Source organism: Aotus nancymaae, unplaced genomic scaffold (assembly GCF_030222135.1).
Source record: "Aotus nancymaae isolate 86718 unplaced genomic scaffold, 86718_ANA_hifiasm-v0.15.2.pri h1tg000088l, whole genome shotgun sequence".
Lineage (NCBI taxonomy): Eukaryota > Metazoa > Chordata > Mammalia > Primates > Aotidae > Aotus > Aotus nancymaae.
This window is the reverse complement of record NW_026988503.1, coordinates 13484520-13500398: the sequence shown is the minus strand read 5'-3', so window position 1 is coordinate 13500398 and position 15879 is coordinate 13484520. Positions and strand designations below refer to the sequence as shown.

The 15879-nt window shown below is 35.6% G+C and overlaps 1 protein-coding gene across 5 annotated transcripts in view; it reads left to right on the top strand.

The window, feature by feature from the left end:
* KLF12 (KLF transcription factor 12) overlaps positions 1-15879 on the top strand; it is a 462415-nt gene that overhangs the window by 129162 nt on the left and 317374 nt on the right. For 4 of the 5 annotated variants that reach the window (XM_064369123.1, XM_012442844.2, XM_021667177.2 and 1 more), the window contains exon 2: positions 14472-14535. The exons of the other annotated variant lie outside the window; for it this stretch is intronic. Coding sequence is in view for 3 of the 4 variants with exons in the window: in XM_064369122.1 (XP_064225192.1) it covers positions 14472-14535 (64 nt within the window). In the remaining variant the exon portion in view is untranslated. The remainder of the gene's footprint in view (positions 1-14471; positions 14536-15879) is intronic. 5 annotated transcript variants of the gene reach the window in all.

The window sequence follows — 15879 nt, the reverse complement described above, 5'->3', positions numbered from 1 at the left end:
TGTCTCTTTCCAGGTGGTCATTGTCACTCTCCCAATGTAATTGCTACTTTGATTTAATATCAATTAATGTTAACAGTTTTTTAATCTTTTCAATGTACTCAAACTGTGTGCACTTTTGTAACTGGTTTAATTTTATTTCACATTGCATTTTTTTTCTTATGTACCAATTGTTTGTTCTCATTGTTGTATAGCATTTCATTATTTGAATATGCAATAACTTATTTTTCCATTCTACTGTTGATGCAATTTGGATTTTTTATATTTTTGGCTAATGCACATAGTACTATAATATTCTTGTGTGTAGTTACTTCAGTAAATATATGAACTCATTCTTGGTTTTAATATTGTCCATTTTATTAGCTGTCATTTGTGATCAGTGCTTTTGGTGTCTGAGGAATCTTTGCCTATCATAAGATTATGTTGTTATTCTTTTTTATTTTTCCTAGAAACTTTATTGGTTTACCTTTCATATTATATCTATATCCATCTGGAATAGATTTTTGTGTATGATGTAAGGTGGGGATTAAAGTTCACTTTGTCGTCCCATAAGGTATTCAGTTGACTGAGCACAGTTGATTGAAAAGGTTGTATTTTCCTGATTGCAGACTAGTACTGATTTTCTCATAATCAGGTAACCACATTCATAATTATGTGAGTTCATAGATCAGCTTATCTGGACTTGTATATCAGTTCCAAAATGTCTTAATCATAAGAGCTTATAATAGGTCTTAATATGTGAGAATTTAAGTCCTCCAGTGTTCTTTTACTTTAATAGCCTTGGCTATTCTTGGTTCCTCACATTCATATTTTAAATTTAGAATCAGTTTTTCAGCATGTGTGCATTTTGATTGGGTTTGTATTGAATCTACAGATACTGGGATTTTGATTGTGTTTGTATTGATTCTACAGATCAATTTGAGAAGAATTTACATTTTAATATGGGATTTTCCTACCTATGAACATGGTATATCCCTCCATTTACTTAGAGCTTCATAAATTCTCTCGAGTGTTTTGTTTTTTCAGTGTAGATGTTTTGAATATCTTTTATGTTTATTTTTAGGTATTTATTTAATGCCATTTTTTGTTTTTAAATTTCCAGGTATAAATATTTTTTTGTTCTGGTATATTGTTCTTCTATATATACAAAAATCAGTGATGATACTAACTTCATGTTAATTCTAATATTGTGACTATTGAATCTTCATATTTTCTGCTATAGAATTATATTGTCCATGAATAATAACAATTTGTTTTAAAATAATCTTTATACCTAGGCTTTATGGTACTTGCTAGAACCTCCAGCATTAGCTGTATTGGGGTGATGAAAAACATCCTTGTCTTTTTATGATTTCAGTGGGGAAAGTTTTCAGTATTTCACCACCAAATGTGATGCTTATGGTAGATTTTTAAAGGCACTTCTATTTATAGATTCTAAGGTTAATTAAAAAAAAATGGCTGTGTTGATTTTATCCAATACTTGTTTGTGTCTGTGTAAGGAGATGATAATGCAGGAGGGACTTGGCTGCAGGCAGAGATGAAGCCCCTCCCAGAGGAAGAGGAGGAAACCCTTTCCTCTTCAGAAGGGCTGTGAAAGTCAATGGAAATTGAGACGTACTGGAAAAAAAAAAAAATCTAAATTCTTGAGACTGTAATTATCATGATGAAATATCTGAAACATTAGCCAGGTATGTTTGTCATGTGCATTGGAAAGAGCAGAAACTAGAGATGAACAAGTTGTTCAGACTTGTTAAATGAGGGCCTTAAGGAGATGAGGTCGCAAAGGAAAATTGCAAAAGTAAATCTGAAGAGTTTTTGGAAAGAGGATGGATTTTTGTTATACAATGGTAGAAAAGGACATTGACATTGACTCAAAGATAACGTTGAAGCAATTGGATGTTGATGACTTCTGACTGAAATGGGAAAGCAGGAAAAATATTTTTATTGAGGGAAAAATAATGGCTTCAGTTTTGGGTTCTTGGAAATGCTACTGTCTCCAATGGTAAATCATTTTGTATAGGGGAGCAGTCTTGGCTGTAAATCTCCATGGCTTTTGTAATTCCAGGCATATGATAAGATGATAAATGTATTTTGATTTGTTCAGTGGTGTCTGTGTGTACAAAGAGTAGAGGTTTAGGTGGGAAATTATGCCCAAATATGTTCATTTGGAATTACCTGGGGAGGTGATAATTAAGACTCGTAATAGTTGAACTTCCTAAGAGATCAAACATAGAGAGAATTACCACGTCTTAAAGTTAGGGCGACTCTTGGAAGATACCTCTGTAGGGAGGAAGAATCTTCAAAAGACATCTGATGGCAGTGGTTAGAGAGAACAGAGATAAGAATCAGAGAAGTCACTGAAATATGGAGGAGTTTTCCAGGTGCAGGTTATCTGTCATGCCAAATAGACATCAGCAATCAAAGAGACCATAGCAGGGAGGGTAGATAAAATAGTTAATAGGTTGTGATTACATGTCTGAGGAATGACAGAAATGTTCTGCAACTACATGAAGCAGTAGAACTAGCCAAAAGTAAAGTGTTGTATAGTAAACATCTGATTATTTTTAAGGCAGGAGAGATGACTTCTATGCTGGAAAGGAGTACAGAATGAGAACCCCGATGTGGTGAGGGGAAGGAAAATGCCCTGAGCCAGATCAAAAGCCTTTAAAAAGAATACTTGAAGTAGTAGTATATAGTATAAAGCATTTTATTTAGCTGAAGACTGAAGCATGTTGGAATTTGAAGCTTATGAATAAATACAAAAACACCATTATAGAGGTTAGCAACCAGCAACCTTCTGTGATAAAGGAAATTTGTATGCTTTGGACAAAGATTGCCATCTACAAAGATCTCCAAATAGTATGTTCCATGCCCTTTGTGTGGCTCTTGTATTCATTTAGATGCTGATTGGCTGCTCTTTTCATGTTAAAGTTGAATGGACAGAGTTGTGTGTATACATTGTAGCTCTATTCCCGATTTCCTGAACTGTAATGCAGTTATTTTCATCTTCCGTACCCTGGTTCCATGGAGAGATGAACTGTGTCAAACCACATACCTGGTGCCTACTGTTGCCAGATTTATTGGTGCTTCCCCAAAGTGCAGCATACCACTGCCAACCTCTTTAAATTTTGAAATATATGTTATACGATGTCTTTTTCACTTTTGAATCCCCACTGATAGGCAGGGACATTTACTTATATATAATTGTATAAATGAGAGAATTAGTACATATGATTATAGAGATTGTATAGTTCCTTTATATTTATTTATTTATTTATTTCTGTATATTTCAATACATTTTAGGAAATTAACTATTTGAAAGCATTTAAGTTTATTTGCTTAGCTTTTAAAATGAGACGTAAGCTCTTTATTATTTGATTACCTTATTGAGATTGTTTAATATTATGTTCATAGCAGTACCTTCAGAATCAGCAAATAATCTAATGTTGTTTCCCTCAGCTCAGATTATTTAAATCTAAATGTTTTGCCAAAACTGTGCATAAATTACTTTTTCAAATTATGTAATTTATAGCTGCTTAGGGTAACAGCCTCAAGCACAAATTAGAAATACTTTTTTGAAATGTATTTTCAGAGTCGACTGTTTTATTTTAAAGACATTCTCAAAGAATGCAGTTTATTTGTGAAGTGAAAAGTTAAATTCCTTTTCTTATCTGTGCACAGGTTTGGATGTCACTGATGAGGAAAGGGGAAGGAGAATTTTTATTCATTAATCCTAAGTTTCATATAGGAGACTTTACACAAATTTTAAAAATCTTTGTAAATCTCTTAAAACCTTAAATGATTTACAGAAAGCATTAATTTCTAATTAATGGAGAAACTTAAAATACTGGCTTTATCATAATATTGGGCACAATTTCAAATAATCTCAGATTTGGAATATGTTTTTCTTTTCCTTTATTGGAAAAGCATCTGAAATGCCTTATTTTAATCTGCTTGAGAGGAAAACACCGAAACTCTCTTGTTGCAGTTGGCTTTCTGTGTATTTTCCACAAATAAAGATACCACACTGTTGTGTATTACATGATGAAGTTATACCAAGATTGTTTACAAGAATCATCATTTAAGTAATAATGATTAAGTTAAAATCATGAAGACTGGAGCCAAACGGCAGGTTTCAAAATTCTGGCTTTGTCGCTTGTTAGGCAAGTTACTTCTCTGTGTTTCCGCATCTGTAAAATGAGAATAATAATTCCACCTGCTTCACAAGGTTGTGAAGATTAATGTCAGTTAATAGACAATAGAGTACAGTTGCCAGCACATAGGAAATACATATTAAATATTTGCTGATGCCAGAACTGCTGTCACCACTACTACTTTTTCTGCTGGGATTTGATACCATTCCACTCCGAACAATTTCAATTCAGTTCTCTTTGGCTAGTGGCTTTCCTTCTCTGTATCTCCCAAGATGTGTTTAGTCACCTTTGTGAATAAAGTTAGAGAACTGAAAGGATTCTTTAAAAAACAAAACAGGTGTTTTCTACATGATACTATATTTAAATTAAAACATAAAAATACATTGCCCATGCTTGGGGAGATACGTGTGAGATACATGTGAGCACTTAACCTGCTTACTCCCAATAATTATTTGATCATGTCATTTCACTTGTGAACATATTAGTTTTGTGTGTGTCTCCAAATAGGTTTGTAAGCCTGCAGTTGGGCACCTTTTGTTTTGAGATTACTTTTCAAAATGCCATTGACATTCCTTGGCTGCTACACTATTTTTCAAAATCATTTATTTTTTTGGAGTATTTCTGAAACTTACATAACTTCAGGATTTTATCTCTGGTCCGTTTTTCAGCAAAGCTTAGCCATATATGTGTACACATGCGGACACTCTATCTGTAAGCATATTTTCATTGATTCATATTTGTATAATACTGTGCATTATTTGATCTTTGGTGGCAAGCAATGTCAGAAATATCAAGAATCATGTGGAACATGACATAATTCTTACTCATTTTTTCATAGATTTCTTGAAATTATATTTTGGTGGTCCTGATGTAGCATACCTAACGTAAATCCCTTTGCCTCGTAAGACAAATGTACACCTGAGACACAAGAAGTTAGACTTACAGAATTGCTTGTATTGTTTCCTTGAAATGAATCTCCCTTCCATACCACAGGCTTCTTTTCCACATTAGAGTCCCTCTTTCAGTTGGATAGGCTGATATGTTAACTCATGGGATACTCACTCTAATATTCACATATATTCTTGTAAGTTATGCATAGTTTCACATTCGTGTATGATTATTCTCAAATTCAGACTTAAATCTACTACCCAGTACACCTCCTTTCCCTGAAATGTCTTGTGTTCCCCGTTTTTCAAGACTCAGCTTTGTGTCCGTGCTTCTGTGAAGCTTCTCTGATTTCCTTCCACTTGCACTGTACTCTGTTCTTTCACCAGAGCTCCTGTGATGTTACTAAAGATAGCCTCTTGATCTGAATTACAGAATATTAACTTTAATCACACTTATTTTCACTGTAAAATGTGGACATCGGTCCAACTTACCTGGAATAACTGTGGTTTTTCCATGAATTCAATTAAATAATAAATATAAAAGTACCTAGTCAGTGTTAACTATATAGTAAAACATTGAAGAGATGGTAGATATTAGTGTTACAGTTATGTCACTTACCCATATTCAGCCTACCTTTGTTGATTGTGAGCTTCTGTGTGTCAGGTTCCATGGAATATTATTATTGATGTTCTCAGTTCTTTGCATATGGGTGATTCATGTGTGATTTGATAACAGAATGTGTTTGCCATGTAATATGCATCACTATTATAAATCAGTGATTTTCATTACTTTCTAGGAATTGTTGGAATAAGGTTGAGTTAATCTTCTTCAGTTTTAGTATTTTTCAATTTTTAGATGAGTTGTTTTTGGTTCTTATAAATAAGAATCAGACCAGGTACAGTGGCTCATGCCTGTAATCCCAGCACTTTGGGAAGCTCAGGCAAGAATGTCATTTGAGGCCAGGAATTTGAGACCAGCCTGGGCAACATGGCAAAACTCTGTCTCTACAAAAAATTAGCTGAATGTGGTGGCATAAACCTGTACTCCCAGCTACTCAGGAGGCTGAGGCAGGAGGATCACCTGAGTCTCTGGTGGTCGAGGCTGCATTGAGCCATGATCGTGCCGTTGCACTGTAGCCTGGATGACAGAGTGAGATCTTGTCTCAAAAAAATATAAAAACAAAAAAGTAAATAAAATAATTTGTCATTTTCAACAAATATTTTTATTTTCTGAGCTTATGTAGTAATGAGAGAAGCATATGGTTAAGCAATCCGTTTGACAGTCTGCTGATTTGCTTGTTGAGAAATACTAATTGATTATGTATTATGACAGCTAGCTATGTGTTGAGGACGAGATTCTGAGATACATAGAGCAAAGACAATATCTAAATACACAAACTTGGATTGATGAATTCAGCCAGTCAAAGCTATCATTCAGAAAGGCACTCGGCAACCTGTAAGATAATCACTAAAAATATCAAAGTGTCTTGTTTCTGGATCACTGTGTCAAAATGTCAGTAAAACAAATCTATTCAGTCCTTTGATTGATCTTTCAAATTATGTTATAAAATCTACCTTTGTTAAAAGTTCCTTGGGCCAAGATGTGCGAAGAGATTGAACATAAAGTTTCCTAAAATACTTTGTCTTCTAACATTTTCTAATTATTGCAAAATATTTTGAGAATGCAAATTTCATTTAAATGTCAACCATAATTAAGCATGTACCATTTGTTTTTCTACTCAAGTTTCACAGTTTGATGGAATGTTTTCCCCACAATTTAATAAATATTTGTTTTATTTCACATGAATTAATTCAAAAGTGTGGATAAGAGCAACATATTTTGATAAACTATTGTGATGGACTAGAAAATAAATGTATTCACTAAGCAAACTGTTTGCTATGCATTTGAATAGCATTTATCTTGCTTAGCATTGGCAGCTTATGCATACAGGCAACAATTAATAGGAAAGCCAAATATGTATACTGCATACTGAGCAAAGCAACTTATTTTTTCTTGATTATGTCATAGATCTCTAGTATCTAAAACTTTTTAAACTGTTTACCCCATGATGTCCTGTAGCTAGCTGTGTTCAAACAACACCAACTGAAGGGAAGTAGTAGAGAAATTCTTAGGCTGTGTGAACTATGCATTTGTAATTGGTACCAAATATGTGTGTGATTTCATTTTCAGTTGCTTTCAAAATTTTTAATTTGGCATTCTATGTATAAATCACACAGCTACATTTTACATGTAGTGCTGTGAAATAAACTGGAGATTACTGTGTAAATGGACACCCTAGTCTTCCTTTCCTTCCACCAACCTCTCAAAACCCCAAAGATTTTAACATCTTCAACATGATGGTTAAAAACGCATCCTGATAGATAGGATAAAGAAAAGGATGTGAGTGTTCTTCATCTGGCAATGCAAATGTGTGTGTGGCCAAGTTACTTTTGGCAGAATGCACTACTACATGTGGTAGTGCTTATGGTACTTACGTGCACGTCCAAATGGCACATGTTTATATTTTGTTACAATTTACATCACATAAAATAGACATACAAAGACCAAATTTAATCATCTTGTCAATCCTTTGCAGTACAAATCAGATTTTTAACTATGAAGTCCTGATAAAATGGCAATTACACTTGAATCTGAGTGTAGCATAAATTACTTTTCAACCTGTTATATTGAGTACAATATATGTAAAAGAAATGCTTAATTCATTTGCTATGGTTACTTTCTTTTAAAGGCTTATTTGTTCTCTGGGTGCATAGAATGATGGGGTGTAATGGAATGGAAGCTGAAAACAGATTAAAAGAGTAATTTCCATGTCAGTGTGTTTTTTCTTTACCTTCTCCCTCTGAAAATGGGCTGTTTATTCAGTGATCTTTGTTGTTAAGTGACTGCTCAAGCTTTGAGGCGTACCTTACTCCAAGTGGGACCTTAGTTCTTAAATTTTACTTTCTGTAGTAGTATCTGCTGTTTTAAATAGTGAAGAATCCTTGCGTAGAAGCATTATTTCAGGGAAATATAAAACTGGAAATGGGGGGACTGTTTTATAAATGAAGTATTTTAAATCAGCTTATGCAATGAACAGAATTCCAAGGGGATCTTTATTGAATATGGGTTACTATTGACCTCTGAAGTTCCTTTCTCCTATTTCTACTGGCTATTGCACCTTTGAATTTTCTTAATGGAGGAATTATGAACACTATACTGTGAGATCCTAGGGTGGAGATTCCATTTCCTGTGGATCCCAGGACCTTCCTTTAAGAAACATGCAAGTATGGTTGAAGGTGATATTGAGGAAGTATAACTTTGTATCAGGTATGTCATAGCTTTTCCTAGTTTTCAGGAAAGCTGAAGTGGAAAAGGAGTTGGGCACTTGGTTATAAATGTAGGGAGTAGAAATAGGAGTGACATTTCTTTAATACCCAATATGCACCAGACATTTTGGTATATACATTCCCTTTTTAAATATTCTTAGCTTTAAAAAAAAAAAAAAAAAGGTTGGAGGAGAGTTTATGATATCAGTAAAATAAGAGGCAAAGGGCGCATGTGAAATGGAAACAACTTACCCCAGGTCACATTACCCCCAACTGTTAAGGCTGACGTTCCTTTGTCTGGCTTTTAAAGCTGGATCTTTTCCACGATGGCATCACAGCCTTTCTCACATGGAGTGGAATATGCCATTTGTGCATGTGAAATCCTGACCTGCTGGATATAATGGAGTTTCTGAAACTTCTGTATTGTCACCTGGATTTCCTGATGAGTCAAAGGAGAGAGGGTGGAACTCTGTGCCTGGGTTTTTGTCTGGAGGAAGGGATATATGCTATAAAATAGGTGTGTCATTATAAAATATTTCCACTAAATCTTACTTGGAAGTTTTTTGTGCTTTGTTTTCTTAACTTAGGAGATCTTTACTATGATGGCCTTGTGTTACTAAATTAAATGAGCATTGGATTACTTATAGGAGAATAATGCCTTCTTTATGGACTCCACCTACCCTAATTGAAATGATGTCTGTTATCACCTTTTAATGTTTAATATGAATTGTGAAAATTAAATGTGTTTCATATGTAGACTTTACTTAGAAAATGTGTACCTGAAGTGGAAAGTAAAGTACTATTCTCTCCTGTCATGAGAGGCATCTCTATTCCTGTAGCCATGATTTGCTAGCTGTGGCCTATATTAAAAAACTCTAGTTTGTTTCTCTGTAGAGAATTATGGGTGTCCAGTGGAAATCCATGTGCCTCTTCTTGGTAGTAAGATGTGTCATGCTGTACAAGTTCAGAAGAGATACAGTAGGTGTCACCTGTCACCTAGCAACAAGCATTCTTCTTTGTATCTTTAGCTACTTTTCATTTTTAGTCAAAATAGCTATGAAAACGTAGCACTTAGATTTGCATTTATCTCCAGAAATATTTAGATTAACCTTCAAATATTTTTAGTTCCCAAGATAACTCACTGTGACAGATGAAACAGAAATAACTTGAAGTAGAAAAAAAGCAACTTACGTGGTAGAAACCTTGATGCGCAGAGCAAGGCAAGCCTGGACCTGTTACATAACATCACAGACTGACATGCACAAAGCCTGCCTGTCGAGTTTCCTAGTTGGCTTTAAAAATTATGGTAACTGAATTGAATATATATATAAACCTTTATTATTTGATTTTTAAAATCAGTGCTGGAAAATACGGGATCATAACTAATGAAGCAGTGATTTGTCAACCTGAATCTAGAAGACAGAATTCCAGATAAGATTGCTATACCAACACCACCATTCAATTTGCTCGAAACAGAGCAACTAAATTACCTTTGAGCAGAGAGTAGAATCCCTGACTAGTTGGATGTCTCGTGTGCGTCTCTGTCTCTATTTAAAGATACATAAAGGGATTCTCAGAGGATCTAGCAACAAGTATACTTATGGGTCCGGAGTATTTAAAATGTGTTAAACACTAACCTTTAAAGACTGAGAACATAATAGATCATTTAAGATGTGATGAAGAGCAAGCAATCTGGTACTGTAGTATAATATAATGCCTGTACTCTGAGGTAATTATTAGAGTAACTCCCTATTTGTTAAAGTAGATAGCATTCACTTTCATTATGGCCAACATCACTTCTGTTGTCCAGGGTGTACTGTCTTGAATTATAAAGGAACTCAAGTGATCATATGTGGAAATTTCAAGACAGAAAAAGAGAAAGTGAATAATTTAAAAATCATTGTCTATTGCTTGCAGCTACTAAAGAAAAACAGGTGTAACTGGAATTTCTCCAGTCTCTCCTCTAAAACCATGAGTATTTATCCATGGTTTCAGGCAGCAATATTTTGGTTTAAAAGTAAACCTAAAATACTTTCAAAAGTATAGCATTTTATGCCTTGTCATTTTTCAGGTTTTTCATATTGAAATAAGCAGCCAATCCTTTGCTTTTCTTCACCTAATGACAGTTGAGAAACATTTTTGAAGCCAGGAAAGTCAGGACCAACACCATGCATGATGAGCATTTTGATGAGGCCACTGGCCTTTAAAACTTCTGTGCTTTGGGGAGATTTACTGGATAATTTCAGAAACCTATTTGGCAGAGCTAAGTAAATTTAATTTGGAAATTGATGAGCTATTAACTGTTATTGGAAATGTGCCATTTTCCTATTTTATACCACGGCTTGTTTTTCATAAAGATTTGAGGGGAAAAACCAAAGGCCCCTTAGCATGAATAAAATTAGATATGCATCTGTTCTATCGTGTGGCCTCCATTTAGATAAATCTTTTTTATTTCCTATTCAATATCTAGGCTGTTGATTAAAGAAAGAGTGGTAATTCTTACATGTATGACATTTAACATTTTACAGATTGCTGTATAAACATTACTGCAATTAGAGTAGGCAAGGTAGATAAAGCAGGTATTATTATTATTACCCTTGCTTCTTAGAGAAAAAAACTGGGCATCAAAGAGGTTGAATGAGTTGCTGAAGTTCACACAGCCAGAAGATGATAGAGGTGAGACTAGGGACAGCAGGCCTTCTCAACTCTAATCTGTGTCCTCATCTCTAACCTTCATTTGTGCTGCTTTTAAAGCACGGGTGGGGGGGATCTAAAAGGCAAGAGATGAATCTTGAACCTTCTTTTAGGAGTCTGAATTGGATGGAAAGCAAAAACTTGTTTTGTAACAGGCTCTCTCCTGCTTTAAAACATACAGAATTACACGTTTAAATTGTAGAAGGTTGCAAACATAGGTGGTATGGCAAACCACAAAGAGCCATGCAGTAAGATTTGGGACTAAGGCAGGGGTTTCGTAAGAATCTTGACATTATCTAACTTATTACCTTGGTTATAAAATTTACCTCTGATCAGTTTTATCATCCTTGTCAAGTGGATCTTAAAATAGTTCATAGGCTCAACTCACAGAACTGCTTTATTTTATTCTTTTAAAATTTGAGACAAGGTCTCACTCTGTCATCCAAGCTGGAGTGCAGTGATGTGATCTCAGCTCACTGCAGCCTCAACCTCCCGAGCTCAGGTGATCCTCCCACCTCAGCCTCCCAAGTAGCTGGGACAATAGGTATGCGCCACCATGCTTGACTAATTTTTGTATTTTTAGTAGAGATGGGATTTACCATGTTGCCCAGACCTGTCTTTTTTTGTTTGTTGTTTTTTTTTTTTTTTGAGATAGAGTCTCGCTCTGTCGCCAGGCACCAGACTGGAGTGCAGTGGCACGAGCTTGGCTCACTGCAACCTCTGCCTCCCTGGTTCAAGCAATGCTCCTGCCTAAGCCTCCCAAGTCGCTGGGACTACAGACGCATGCCACCACCCAGCTAATTTTTTTTTTTTTTCTAGAGACGGGGTTTCACTGTGTTGGCCAGGATGCTCTCGATCTCTTGACCTCGTGATCTGCCCGCCTCGGCCTCCCAAAGTGCTGGGATTACAGGCATGAGCCACCACCCCTGGTCCAGAACCACTTTCAAAAAAAAGTAATAACATTGGCCAGGTGAGGTGGCTCACACCTGTAATCCAAGCACTTTGGGAGGCTGAGGCGGGTGGATCATGAAGTCAGGAAATCGAGACCATCGTGGCTAACACGGTGAAACCCTGTTTCTACTAAAAATACAAAAATTTAGCCAGGCATGGTGGCACATTCCTGTAGTCCCAGCTACACGAAAGGCTGAGGCAGAAGAATCACTTGAACCCGGGAGGCAGAGGTTGCAGTGAGCCAAGATCGTGCCACTGCATTGCAGCCTGGGCATCACAGTGAGACTCCATCTCAAAAAAAACAAAAGCAAAAACAAAAGTCATAACACTGGGATATTTTGTCAATCCCGACATGCTGTAAACATATATGATATGTATAGTTATGTATAGTTCACATAACTTAATGTTTATTTTAGTTTGTAGACTGATTGTATCTAAAAATACAAATTATATAACTAAGGGTTAAGTTACTTGGGTAAGAATTATCTGCATAATTGATGCAGAGGAAGTTTGCTTTATTTGCTTTTTCTTCCATTTCTCATCATTAATTTTACACATTTAACAAACATTCACTGATCTCCTAAAATTTGTTGGGCTCTCTGCTGTGTATTGGGAAACAAAGATGAGAATGGCGCAACATGTCTTCTCCTGGTGCGAGTATAAGTTGGTACAGCTAAGTACAATAGTATAGGATGAGGTTACCTGGGTGAGTGGTGGTTATAGTTTGCAGTGGCCTCTGCTTGCCAGACCCTGCCCTCTTTCTGATTGGAGTCTCTCTGTGTCTGTTCGGAGGGGGCATCCTTTCTAGTTGCATAAAAGCATCATTCAGGCTAGCAGAGACGCTGGTGCACACCAAATTTACATGGAAGGGTGTTTTTGTGTGATTTGTAATAAAAATCACAAATTATAAGGCAAAAGTTAAGAAGTAAATAATGATAGATTCCTTCAGTGGAGTATTACAAATTTTTGGATTAAGCCTATGAGAAAATGCCTATGGCACATTAAATGAAAAAAATTACAGAACTGCTCTGAAAAATAATGAGCCAGGTTTGACGTACCTTGAACATTCTGCTAAGAAGTTGGAACTGATTGCATTAGATATATTTTGAAGACTAGAAAGGACAAAACATGTTTGAGAACACTGTGTCTTAGGTGACTTTTTAAGTATTTCAAAGGATACCACGTTATGGTTTAATCATGTTAAATAGAAGAATTATACTTTGAATTTCAATAGAATGTTTTTAGTCTGCCACTGTAATATTAAAATATTGCATTGCCTTTTTAGTAGCATGCCTGGCAAAAGCTGTAGTGCGTATTAGGAGATGTGTTTTGAGACATTGTTATAGCCGGAGAGACATACATATTTAAAAGTGGAATAAAATTAAAGGCCAGTTTCCTTCACTGGTCAAGCCCATGGAACTTGTGAACGCTGCTGCATTTCATTTAAGGCCTTTATAAGTGAACGAGTTCTTTTCAAATGTATGGAAACATACACAGGAAACCAGGCCCAGTGCTACAGCCCATAGACATTGGCACAGAGAGGGAGCTGCTGAGAACTCCAGGGCGTGTCCCCTCTTGAGTGTAATTCCAAATGAAAAATAAAGTCAACTGTGCCTAATAAGCTGGCTCCACTGAATGCCAAAGAAAATTTGCCTCATGAAATGGAAATTCTGAAGCAAGTAACATAATGCTGAGAGAGAATAAATAGGAAGACTTGTAAGATATATCCAAAGAGGGCAAATGGTCTATTATAATCAGAACTCCCCAATTCAATAATGTTTAATGATTTGGTGAGATCCGGATGGTCCTGGAGATTTCAGACCTTTTAGAAACCAGATAAGTATTTAATTTATATTTAATTTTTAAAAGAAGGGATATAGATTTATTTAGATCAGTTTTTCTAAAGTTAGTTGGATATTGGCTGACAAGGAGCCACCAAATTTATTTGTATTCATTATTCTGCACATTTGTAACAACTGTAAAGAAATTACCATTTCCCCAATAAAACAGCATTATTTTAAATCTCTTCATTGCTAAGAATAATGAAGCCAGGTGTTCCAATTTCAGTATTTTGAGCTTCTCTTTTATAGAGTAAATTTACTTATAAACTTTTTTTTTTTTTTTTTTTTTTTTTGCCATTTTCTCCCCAGTTGTCTTTCTCTGTTGCAACCCTTTTTATTCTCCTCCTCCCTTCTCCTTCATCTTTGTCTAGGTCTTCATTATCTTGTGCCCAGGATCTTGTCCTAGTGTCATAGCTGGTGTTTTTTCCTCTACTGCATTTTGCCCTTTCATGGCTGCTGAAGAGCAAGCCAACAACATGTAACTGAAGAAAAGTTATGCCTCACCTCTACTGATCATGAGCTTAAGGAACTGTAGAATCAAGATGTATTTTTTTCCCCTAAGGGAGGAATAACATCAACTTGTAGAACTTTCATCATTTGTCTTTGTGTTTTTCTTGCAGGATCAATGTGACTCTAAGAACAAATGGATGGATGAATATCCATATGAAGAGAAAAACAATAAAGGTTGGTTAGTCAGATGTTAAAATTGCATTGAAAATATTGCTTCTTTGAGCATGACTTTTGGGCAGTTTATTCTCAGAGTATTTCCTTGTCTGAATATGAGACAGAGGTCTGTACTTATTGTGCATATCTATCTGTAAAATGTAATTTTTCTTTTTAGCTGCTTAAAAAGATTGTATGGAAGCAACTCCCCATTTTTGTCTGCAAGTCTAGCTGTTATTCTTTTCCAGAACTTAAGCTGGTATTTTAAGAATCAGCTTTCAGATGAATATTAAAAAATGGAAAACCGCTTGATGCAACTGATCATTGGTACAAAAAAAGAAGCCAGATTTTGTTTAATATACATCAGTTTTCTACAAACATACTTCTAATACCAGCGCCATATGGTGCATGATTGCTGTCAAATGCAGTCCTCTGCCCCTGAAGTCTCTGCTTTCCTCATAGAAGTAGGATCATCATGGAAAACTTTAATATTTGATTTCCTACAAATACAGTATGAATTAAAGTGGGTGGGGGCTGTGAATTTCAGCAGTCATCAAATAAGGTAAGGGCATTACCTTATTTGTGGTAGTTACTTGAGATTTTCTTGTAGTTCCTACTGGTTATAATGTAAAAATAATAGGTGACACTAAGAGAATTACAATATGATAAACCAGATCTATTTTATAAATAGGGTTTTACACTGAACAGGTCTCACACAGAGACATGTGCCTCATAATTCCTCATGTAGCTGCTGAGCAATACAATTTTGTATTTTCCTTCCCATGTTACTCTTGCTGCTTCCAAATCAATGCACATCTTGCCATGTCTTTTTCTGCCAGCCTACCTTCACAGTTACTTACAAGTGATTTTCAAGGTTGTATCTTTCACTTAAAATTGTCTTCTTCCATCCTCATTGGTAAAATTGCTCCTTTCTAGTATTTCTAAAGTGTTTGGACCTGTGGAGGGATATTGATTCAGATACAGTTCAAGGGAGACTTCTGGAGGTATCAATAATGTTCTTTTTCATGACCCCAGTGTTGCCTGTGTGGGTGCATTCACTCTGTGAGGATTAACTATACTGTGGACTTATTTGTATGTGGATCACTGGTGTGTTAGTAAAGTGATTCTCTGGGAGGAGGAGGGGAGAGGAGAGTCCTGATTGTAGTATTTATCAATTCCTGTGGTGGAGTTATTCCCACTATGGCTGGTTTAGATGCTTACCAACTGGCTTGCAAGATTCCTTAAAATTCAAAAATTGGCTCTCATGAGCTGGGGATGAGCTAGCTCCAGCACACCACTGATAATTCCATTTATACAGTAAAGTTAAAAATTTTATGTATTCCTTAACACTAGAGTGGCAAAGTT